At 33.8% G+C, this 12,260-nt stretch overlaps 1 protein-coding gene across 4 annotated transcripts in view; it reads left to right on the forward strand.

The window, feature by feature from the left end:
• TMEM232 (transmembrane protein 232) overlaps nt 1–6,919 on the forward strand; it is a 128,993-nt gene extending 122,074 nt beyond the window's left edge. For all 4 annotated transcript variants that reach the window (XM_087958075.1, XM_087958076.1, XM_087958078.1 and 1 more), the window contains 2 exons: nt 821–914; nt 5,869–6,919. In XM_087958075.1, coding sequence (XP_087814201.1) covers nt 821–914; nt 5,869–6,087 — 313 coding nt within the window. In that variant the 3' untranslated portion in view covers nt 6,088–6,919. The remainder of the gene's footprint in view (nt 1–820; nt 915–5,868) is intronic.
• The last annotated feature ends 5,341 nt before the right edge of the window (nt 6,920–12,260 follow it).

A 12,260-nucleotide genomic window follows, 5' to 3' on the forward strand; every position in this document is an offset into this window, starting at 1 on the left:
TGTCTGTTCCTATAGGAAGAGGATAATTTTGGTAATTTCTCCTAAATCCTACAAACATGATCAAAGTCTTCTCATATATTCTTCAAAGAAAATGGATGAACAAGCTGTGTTTTAAAGCTGTAAGCAGTTTAGGCTTAGGATACCTAAGCCTACTTTCATATGGAATTTTGCCTGTTTATTTAAAAAAACAACAACCCAGGGTTAATACTTTGTTTGTGATTGGTTAGAATATATGAGAAGGATTTCTCAACTGCGACATCTAATTTCAGGAACTTCTCTGCCTGCATACTGTCATTTCCTTAAGTTTATTTGAACAAACTTTTTATTTGCATGTTGATTAATTTTGAGTTTTAGTTTGTGTTAGTGTTTAGATTTTTTTTCCTTTGGAAAATGAAAAAAACAGCATATTTTGATGGGATGAAAATATGGAAATGTATCAGTAATGAACATATGTTATATTTTAGTCATAAAACTGCAGCAACTAATACTCTTTATGATTATAATTATAGCTTAAACTCAGAGTAATTATATAGCCAGACATAATAACTACAGAAATAAATTATATGAGATATAACTTATAAATGTTTTTTTTACTATATCTATTAAATAGATTGCACATAAAATAGTATTGCACTGGAGATATAATACAGATTTAGAATATTACCCTCTAGAAGACAACTTTTCTTTAGATATGTAAAAATTATCATATAATGGATGTGTGTCTAACTAGTCTTGGTAATGTATCAAAACATTGAAAAACTTGATATCTCTTAGATGAGGTAAGGTCAAATAACATTTTCCCCTCTTTTTTTTTTCTAAGGGAAGAACTTTTGCAAGCTGGTGTACCAAAATATCCATATCCTGATTACCTTACACGTACTGATATGGAACTAAGGAGAATCATAAATGCTCAGGTAAGATTGGAGATTAAAATGTATATTTGCATTAATGCAACCACAAACTGATATCTTTTACCACTATCAGTAAGTTTCAGGAACTCCTGAATTTTGGGAAATAAACTTGATATTTTTCAGGGGGAAATGTATTCTAACCAAGTTTTAATTATGTCATAACTATTTCACATATATATGAAGTTTTAATACATTTATGCATATTTTTAAGAATTGGAAAAGGTTGTCCCATTCTCAACCAATATAAAAACAAATGATTACCTTTTACAGGAGCGTAATAGAGATAATTTCACACCGATTAAGTCTAATATAACTATTCTCAAGACCATTTATTTCTTGACCTCTGTAAGGGCTGTGTCTGTCAGATATTGGGAAAACAGAAGGCTAAAAAGAATATTGTAAAATAGATTATGAAAGATCTATCCTTCCCTTCTTATGCATTATTTCATTGATTATACATACATCAAATTGGTGTTGACTCTTAAACACATAGATAGAATTTCTTATGCATATACACTACTTATATCACAGCATAAGCAATTTGAAATGAATAGATGTACCTATGAATGAGCCATAGGGAACATTGTTTAGATATATGTTCTTTACTTAAGCTACTTACACAGTTCTATCCCATTGAGAGGGGGGAATGTTGAGTGACTGTAGGTGCTATTTTAGGGTGCAGTCTGACTCTAGAATTAGTTTATATGACTTTGCTGGCCCATATTTTAGAAACTACCTACCAGCCAATGGGAAATTTGAACATTATTCTCTCAATTTTTAATGAAATGTCAGAAGGTTCAACTGATATACAACTCAAACTCACAGCATCAAGGTAGTGCAGCTCAACATACAAACATTCAATTGTTTTACAAAGCCAGTTAATTAATATGTGAATGACAGTTTTTGTATATTTATAGAAAAATGCTGAAAATTACCTCAAAAAGTAGTCCCTGAAAAATATTATTCTCAATGTTCTTTTCTATTTATTGGAAACACTAGTTATATATTTATATAGTGCCATCATTGGAAGCTAGCATTTTATATTCAAATATTTTATATAGATAAGATAAATTTATTGTCATTGTACTCAGAACCTGAGAACAACGAAATAAGGTGCTCTTTCACAACATACAACTAAACAACACCAAAAGACATATACAAATAACAATGTAAAACAAATTAAAACAATTAACAGTTAAAAACTATACAACCAAGATATATATATGTTAAGACCACCAGATTCATAACTCTGCATTTAACCTGATCACAGCACTTGGGTAAAAACTATGTTTAAATCTTATATGCTTATATGGTAGTAGTCAATATCTGGTATGGAACTGGTATTAAAAGTACTTACTATATGGTCATCAATATAAAACAGCAGCTGATGAATGTCATAACATCAAAAATATTATATTAACTATTTTCAATCATGAAACCTAGTGAAATATTTGAACTTTGCTATTATATTTTCATTGCCGAAGTCCTATATCAACATGGTAGGAAATTTAAACATTAATTGGAATTGAAAATATTTTAAATATTTGTTATAGTTTTATTTACATTCCCAATTTTATAATGATAATTATTGACTTCTACATATGTTTTATTGGAAATAGACCTATTCATATTATTTTGGGATCCATGAAATTATCTTTCTTTATAGAACCATGGAAACAGGAGAGCTGGAGGGCTAATTAAGAATAACAGATATATGCTCTGTTTTTAAATGTTTTCTTTTTGTTCAATAAAATTTTTAAAAAAGAATAACAGATATATGTATCATTAAAGAGATACTTGTTCTAACTTTTCATACTATACACAATACCTTCTGTTCAATTTGATAGTTTCAGATTTGTTTGAACTATGACAAATGTGTGATAAAGAAAGTGTGTGTATGTGTGTTTGTGTGTGTGTTTGCACAGGTTTGTGCACCATGGTAAATTATTTATTTTTCATATCTTCTTAATGTTTCAGAGGCCTAATTTACATGTAATTTCAGTGATAAATTAGATGAACCATTTCATGCTGTTTGTTCCCATACCTTCTTTATGATTATGCTTGCAAGAGAAAAAGAGGAAGGGAAACAATGAATGCAAATACAATTTTGTTACTGATTTGATGGCACATAACAAATCAACACATCTTCCCCATTAGTATTATAAATATTTACTAACCTCTCATGTGTCGGGTTCCTTTATAAATAAATATGGCCAATACAATCATCCTGATTGTAGAAGGAAATGTAGCCCTAGGTATGAGTAGCATGAATAAAGGCACATCCACTCATTGACTTGCATATTTCCAAAAATCAGCTCTATCATCTATGCAGTCTCACAATATATTCTGTGTTTGACAACTGAGCTGATTTATTTCCAACATAGCAGTAGCATATCCAGGATTACACTGAAGGTTATTTTCCATTAGGAATACTGAAACTCAGCTGAGTAAAGGACCATTTCCATCTCTTACTTCACTCTGACACTTGTTTTCAAGCCAGATTCTCTGACCTCTCTGTAGAAGTTCACTCATCAAATTTTGCAGTAGTTTCAAACTCAACCAAAGGATAGGTGCTGACTTTACAGACCCCCTTTGTTGTGCATGTGGGAGCATGGGGAATCATCAGAAAAGCAAATGCAACATGAGCTGAAAATGTAGACAAGCTGGAACATTCTTTGTGTTTCTGTATAGATTCTTTAGGGACAAAGCAATAATGTTGTTTACAGTATTTTGAGATTTACAAGAGTAATTGGATAATTTCAGATTGTTCTGGATGGATTGGAGTGTTGAGATGGTGGTGGTATGGTGGTACTGTTTCAATAAACATGGCCTTCATTCTTGCTATCTTTTGAAGAACTGTCCAGGGTTTCCCATCTTTCAAAAATGTTTAAAATCCATTATTAATGCTATTTCAGGACTAAATGAAGGAAATACATTATCTCACTGTATAAATTTTCAAAGCATTTTACTTCCTTTTCTAAAAAATCTCCATATTAGTCTTTATTCTTCTATTTGAATCTAATCTGTACTTTTTTCTTAACAATGAAATCATTATAGTTGTAGTTTTCCTTGACTATAGCCCTCAACACCTTTATTTACTTGCACATGCAATAGATATGATTGGTGCTATTTGTAAAAAGGTATTGGGCACCCATACATAGACACACTTGGTTGGAATGATAGTACAGTTTTACAGAAATAGTGTACACCAATGTTTTTCAAACCTGGCAACTTTAAGATGTCTTTGCTTCTTTTTCTCTCTCTTATGGTTTCACCTCATGTCCTTCATATATGTAAAGCTCATAGTTCTTAGCTTTCACTTCAGTCTCAAGTGCTGAATACATACATGCCTTCTTGGATCTTCTCCCACCATTTGCATTCTAACATTTTCTACTTCCATAAAGAAAGATGGCTTTGTGAAATATTTTATCATATTAATTTACCTGCTAATACTTTTGTACTTATTTAGAAATTGCTTATAGCATTCAGGAAAGTCTAATGTTTAGTAGCTTGCCTTATCTTCAAGGTCATTTTATCAGGAAGGAGATGGAGGAGCAAAGGGATACATGTGGGTAAACATAACTGTGTTATGTTTACATACATATAACTAACTCTATTAACTGACTAGTCCTACTCAGAGCCAATTTGTGAGATTTTTATATATTAACAGTGGAATGATATACCTTGAACTATAATGCACAAAGGTAAACACATATTTGATCATGATACTGGATAATAAACAATAGGTGCCTTTCTAAGCATTAGAAGTTATCAAATTAAAATGTCTTTGGGAAAGTTATTGGCTCTCACTGTCTAATGAATATTTCTCAGTTGGTATAAACAAAATAGGAATTGGGATTTTTTTTCAGAATTATAGAGATTATTACTACAGTAATTATAAGCCATACCAGAGAAAAGGTGAAACTAGTATTACAATATATATTATTATTTCACAGAAAACATTTTATCTTCTCAAATCCACTGTTATCTTTTCCCTGCTTTCTGAACATTTTTAATGTCACCACCTATACATTATATAAACCCATTCTCATTTAATAATGTATTCTAAAGTTTGATAAAGTACTACAGCCACACCTTGGTCATTTCTAATATTTAAGATAATGACACGGGAACATCAAAATAGTGATTGCTTCTCAGCAAACATTTGCTTCCGCCCCCACACTCCAAAACAGCCTGTTTAGTCTGGAATATGATAAAATAATGCATTCAAATACAGTTAATTATTGAGTATGTTCATTGAGGAATCATGAGCTGGAAAACAGCATGCTTGCTAGTTCATAGGGAGTAAATGTGTTACATTTATTTTGTGATGTTGACAGCGTGCAAGCTGTGTATATCTTCTTCTTTCAGGTAATAAGGGCAAACATATTGGGGAAGCAGAATAGTTCTATTTCAACCGTTTCCCAAATGTTTAGCATTGTTGGCTCCAGGGAGTTCAGTTTTAAAATAAATGATAATAAAGATGATATGAAGTCGTATGTGAAAATGTAGTGTATGTTTGATCCTTATACCTGTTCTTCAAATGTTTGATTCACAAGTTGTCAGTCAATTAAGCAATATCTTAAGAGTTACAAGAGTCTTAGCCTCATGAGTTTAACCAATTGCATCTAAAGAATTGCTTACTCTCTATACCAGGGCTGTCAAGCTTGTGGCTGGCCATGTCCCCTCCCAGCTTAGCGAAGGGTGAAAAAGTCCCAATACATCATGTGATGATGCCGTGATGCTGTGAATTTGATACCCCTGCTCTATATACTACATAATACCATCTCCTGCTTTTAAAATGTCACCATCTCTAATCCTGCTAATATCCATTTCCTAATTTCTTATCTATTATTGCACTATCTGGTGAATGATTAAACCAAAGTTTTGTGTTTTTATGTAATGCCAAAATCTTTATTAAGTAACATTATATTTGTTTTTTATTTATTTGCAACAGTGGGAAAGGGAATTGCAAATCAGGCTTCAGCTAGAAGAGAAACTCCAAGAATTAGAGCTTCAAGCAAAGCAAAAATTGGAAGAGGAACACTTCAGGCAAATAATGATATGGCGCCTAGAAAAGCTTCACAAGACAACCAAGCCGTATGAACTGCCCTTTAAACATAACGACACAAAAGCAACAGAAGCAAGCAGTAGCACTCAGCTGTCAGATGTATAACTGTCAGAAACATGGAAACCAGCTGTGTAAGAAGATAACTACACCTTAAAGGCAAATAAATGTATTAAAGCTTCTTTTCCCCTATCACACTCTTTTTTTTTTTTAGTTAAAGCTCTGCAATACTGAGTAATGAAGTGTGGATAAGAAAGTGCTAAAGCCATAATTGCTGCTGTATTCCTGATTGCAGTTGCTTCTCCAACAGTTTTTCATTGTGATGTTCCACATGTGTGTTTATAAGAATAAAAATATACCAGAAATCCTATGAGGGAAGTTAGGCCAGCTTGAGAGTGTTTTTGCATATAAACACAGAAGATGAGGAAAAGGTGAGGCACCAACCTCTCATCTTAGTAAGGCAACTCAGCAAGATAGTTTCCAGGGCCTGCTTTTCAATAAGAACACTCACAGTCTTCAGTTTCATAACACTGATATGTAACGATTAATTGAATTGTCTCCCATGAAATATTGTATTTATGGGGAATCATTTTCTGAAACTTGTTTATGGGGAATAATACATTTCTGAAACTTGTGTTTCTGGAGTATCTCACACCTTTGTTTTTGTTATTGTTTTGGCATCGTCAGTATTCTAAACAATGTCAAGAAAACCACCTGAAAATCTTTATCTAATGGTCTCTCTGATGCCGTTCCGAATCTTATATTCTCTCATTTCTTTTTACCTACACGAAGCCTTTCCTTCCTCTCTGTATAATTGTGCTATCAATTTTGCCATTTTTTTTATTTGTGGATGTTTTATGCATTTATTTATCCACATTTGTATGCTGCCTGTTCAAGCAACCCAAGACATATTCTCTAATGTATAAACCTGTTGAAAGCAATACTATGTCTTCTTGGTGTTCATTTTTAAATAACTCTTTTTTTATATTTAATTTCTGTGAATACATTTGAGGTGATTTTTGGACAAATTATCATGATGCTCTAAAGCTTCTCACAACTTATAGTTCTACATTACAAATTATTATAGCTACAGTATGCCATAGTATTTCTTCCAGGTATTTTAGCCATAGTACATGCCATTGTGTGATCATACATAGAACAAAAACCTGTAGTTCCAGGACATATATTGGAAAGCATACAAAGTTTTTGCATCATGTTTCTTCTTGAGTGTGTCTGTAAAAGAGAATCCTGTCAATCTCCAGTTTCATTTTTTCAGAAATATCTAGAGTGATCTTTACAGAAGACGAGTGAGGCAGAATAGTAAAGTGTGCCATACCTCTTGACAAATATGGTATTATCCTTGTTTTCCTCAACTGGATTTTGCAGCTTTATCATGATAAATAGGTGTCAAGAGACAATCCTGAGTATAACAAGAATAATAAAAGCCATATAGTTGTTCCATATACATTTCCACTGAACCTACATTTGTATTCTATCAGTGTGGTCTTTACTATTAAAACAAGGTATCTTGAATGGGCAGATGTAATATTCTTCTGATTTTATTCACAGGAATGATGTTATAGTACACTGTATACTTATGTATAAGCCAAGAATTTTAGGTGCCAAAATATACACCCAAAATTGGATTTGGCTTATCTATGGATAGCTTATCCACAAATATATACAGTAATATTTTTAAAAGGACATGTATTTCTTGCATATACTTATGGATAAGCCCATCTGATGACGCACAAACTTTTAACCATTAAAAATGCATAACAGGAGGATTAATCATGGATAAGCCAATTGTGAAAATTAAAACAGAAAAGTTTTGAGGGTCGGCTTATCTGCATGTAGGCTTATCTGTGTGGTGAATTCATTCACACCGTCTGATTGTCAAATTCCATGACTGAGGTATCAATCAATTTTTATTCAGTTATTGACCAGCAAATAAAATTAAAAAATAATTATTATTTAGAATGAAAAAAGAAAAAAAATTAAAATACCTAGGAGAAATACCATGGCATACTGTACCTACTATAGAACAGTACTTAGTTATGGTCCAAGAAGTACAATCAGATTGATCTGATAATAACAAGACAGAATGACCAGGATATTTTAGTAAGGAATGGAGATAATTCCTGGTGAGTATCTGTATAGAGGGAACAATACAAAATAATGTGTTGTATTTTTTCAATTATTCCTCCACCACAAGGACACAGTCTTTATTCAAAAGATATTTTTCAGTATTTCCCTTCAATAACTGTGGGGAGGGCATTGAATCTGGTCAAGGATAGGGCCCTTCTAAATTTTGGAATTCTTATGTGACTTAAGATATCTGGCTGTTGGTATGCGGACTAGCTTAGGAAGATGTTTCTAGGTAGAATGGGTAAAATTGCTTGCAGCTGTAAATCAGTGGCCTGCTTTTCATAGGTCATCAGGGTGGTGGTTAGTCACAAGAAGCCACAAAGTTGCAGATTGGCATGTATGGCTTTGTGCCAGGAAGGCTGAAAGCTATCGTCATAATTAGAGGAGCCAAGCACTCTGAAAAAATTGATTCCTTAAACCAGTAGAAGAAAATGAAAATACCTGGCAGAAGTTGCTACTTTAAGTAACCAGCTCCACTGCAAAACACCACATTCGGAACACAGCAAGGTACTTGAAAAAATCAATCTCAAGAATTTGGATTGAACTCTTTCAAAAGGAAAAAAAAATCTGCAGGGGCCCAGCTGAACTCCAAAAGGAAGCTGGGCTTGGATCCTAGCCAAGAAGACTTCAATGGCTGCAAGTATATTCTGAGTTTCTTTGGAGAAGTAGAACGTTTTTAAAGCCAATGCTGGGTTTTGTGCATTTAGGTTAACATCAGCAGCATGAAATTTTTGGTTGCCCACAGCATGCAAAGCAGACCCCAGATACTTAAAGGTCTTGACTTGCTCTACTGAGTGATTACTTAGCTACTAAATATGTGCCTTAAAGTGCTTAGCAAAAACTATGAGCTTGGTTTTGGAGTAATTAATTTCTAGTCAGTGTTCTTGACAGTGCTCAGCAACTATATAAAGAGCCTGTTTCAGGCCAATTTGTATTTGAGAAAGCACAGTGTCATCTGCCTATAAAAGAACAGATATGTGTCTATTTCCTAATTTTGCTGGATGAAGAGATCCATTTTTTTTCATGGGAAGAGATGAACTAGTCACGTACTTCAACAGAAAATCAACCTTTGAGAACTTTAGCTTTTGTACATAATTTTTTATAATCCATTATTTTCTCCCCAAATTTGGTAAGTGTGGTATACTAAATTTGGCCATCCAAGTTACACATTTTGTGAGTAGCATTTTAAATATAAGCCTGTTTTTTGCTTCTGTTTATATGGATTTGGAAGCAGATCATAAACTATATTTGTTTCATACAATAGCTTTCCAAAATAATGCTTTTGGGATTAGTTGAGTTTAAGGATGAAGTAAAATTTGTCCTCAAGCAACATAAGAAATTGGGGTTATATTTTGCTTTGCAGTCCAAAATTGCCAATTTTCATTGGCACATTTAGTAGACAGTTTTGATTCTCTGAACAACCTCAGTATAAAGCTGCCAAGAAACAATCATATCACCATGCCATTAAAGCATTCACCCCCAAAAAAGAAATGGTTTCTGAAACATTGGAAACAATGTTTTTATCTTTTTTTATCTAATGTTTTATCTAACTTTTTATCTTTTTCAACACTGAACATTGTAAAGGGAATGTGAAGTACAATTTTGCATTTCAACTCAACTCTCTCCCAGTTGCATTCATCCACTATTTTCCAAGTAGCTTTTCTGGCAACGCTCTTCATAAATTAGTATGTAATCTCTTCAGGATTGATGTTGATACATTGCCAGGCATATTACTAGAAGAACTACTCAGTAGAAATAATAATTTCACTGAAAAAGATAATTTGGATGACATATTTCTCAATTTGGATGAAAAAGACAAAATGGTTTTTTTTCTTTTAGAAAATTGTTTTAAAAAGAAAACTTAAACAAAGGAATTGAACATATTTCAAAACTGATCTGTGTTGTCCACTTTCTACAGTCTAGAATTCTCAGCTTATAAAGAAAAAGAATGAACATTTTTATTTATGTTTTTATTTATGTTTTTATTTCTATTTATTATTATGAATGGATTGTGAAGATTAAAAGGGGATTAGTTTAAATGAAAGTTTAGAATGAAGGTTTCAAAAAAATTAAAGCAAGCATGATGCTGCAAAGTTTGGGGAGCTCCTGATTTAGACCCATTGAACCAAGCTTAGCCTAGGACAGGATTGCAAAAAGTGGATTAACAGCATCCTTTTTGCGGCCCCCAGAACCTTGCAGAATTGGCATACCTAAACATGTAAGCTCATTGTATGCATATTTGGGGATTGTACATGGTTTAACTGCCTTAAATAGTGCAGAATTTGAAAACACTGAATTTCTTCATACCGAACACTGAGTCTTGGCCCACTAGAAAATAGAAAGAGGCCCCACTTGGCCCTTTGACATGCTATGTAAAACCAGATGTACACATGAGCCAAAGGAATTAGTGCATCCTTACCAAGTGTTAACAGACTTGATATCCTTGTGTTGGGATGTATTATTTTACCACCTAGCATAACCAGATACTTTACATGTATAAAGCATCCCCTCTATTTTAATCAGGATTTATTTATTTTTTATTTATTTTGTCAAGCATGCATTTGATAATATATATAAGTGTGAACATGATTATCAATACATGAAATAGATACAAATAAAAGGCAACATTAAGACAGGGATGGTAGGCACGTTGGTGTGCTTATGCACACCCCTTACAGACCTCTTAGGAATGGGGTGAGATCAACAGTAGACAGTCTGAGGTAAAGTGTTTGAGATTAGTGGAAGAAACCACAGAGTCAGGTAGAGTATTCCAGGCATTGACCACCCTGTTGCTGAAGTCGTATTTCCTGCAATCTTATTGCACTGTTATTGTGCAGTTTACCCTGAGTTTGTATCTATTGTGTGCTTGTGTATTGTTAAGGTTGAAGCTGAAGTAGTCATTGACGGGTAGGACATTGTAATTGACAATTTTATGTACTACACTTAGGTCAGACTGAAGGCGACATAGTTCTAAGTTATCTAAGCCTAAAATTTGAAGTCTAGAAGCATAGGATATTCTGTTGAGAGTAGAGGAGTGGAGCAGTGGTGGTATTCTACTGGTTTGGCCCAGTTCTGCCAAGCCGGTAGTAGTGATAAGCAGCAGAGACCGAACCGCTTCTCTCCACCGCTCTGCTGTTGGGCCCACTTGCCCACCCGGGTTCCCATACTCACCTTTATCCTCTGAATTTGAAGTGCAGCTGCTTTGCGCAACACAGAAGAGTGCTGTGTGGTAGCTGCTGAAGCGACTGGGAGCGTGCAGACTTGCAGGAGGTGAGTTAGAACGCCTCTGCACCTGCGCAAATGCCTCTGCGCCTGTGCAAACACCTCTGCGCCTGCGCAAAGTGCACAAAGCGCGCCCACCAAGCCACGCCCACCAAACCAGTGGTAAAAATATTTGAATCCCACCACTGGAAAGGAGGACTCTTCTCTTGAAATATTTCTGGACTCTCTTCATTGTATTAGTGTCTGATATGCAATACAGATTCCAGACAGATGAGCTGTATTCAAGAATTGGTCTAGCAAATGTTTTGTATGCTCTAGTTAGTAGTACAATATTACCGGAGAAAAAGCTTTGCAGGATTAGGTTAAAAACTCTTAATGCCTTTTTGGCAATGATGTTACAGTGGGCTCTAGCACTTAGATTATCAGAGATGAGAATTCCAAGGTCCTTGACAGAGGGAGTGTTGTCTACAAGGAATGCTTATCCTGATTGTAAGAGAGAGATGTTTTATACATGTTCAACTTCTGGTTATGTTAGGTGGTAGAATATGCATAAAAAGGAACTTACATTTTAAGTCTGTTTAATATGTAGGAATTTGCTTAATAAAATTGCTATACATTAAACTTGTATGAAGGAACCAGTAGAGTTTAGATACTTCCCACTTGACAAAACAAATGTTATTGTACTCTAGAAAAGTAGCTGAGGTACATTGTAATCTTTCACATGATTAACTTCAATAGTATTTCTGATGATTATGTAAGACATTTTTGATTGATATTAAAGCGATTAATTTCAGCTAACTTGTGACGGGCTTGTTTAATAAGAACTTCACCATTATGATTACCATTACAAATTTTCTATTAAAGTATGAGAAAAGAGAAATATTAGGAGAAATGTTCCAGTTGAATCCATA

This window comes from Notechis scutatus, chromosome 2, assembly GCF_049901735.1.
Source record: "Notechis scutatus isolate UNSWTSFEM ecotype Mainland chromosome 2, rNotScu1.2, whole genome shotgun sequence".
Lineage (NCBI taxonomy): Eukaryota > Metazoa > Chordata > Lepidosauria > Squamata > Elapidae > Notechis > Notechis scutatus.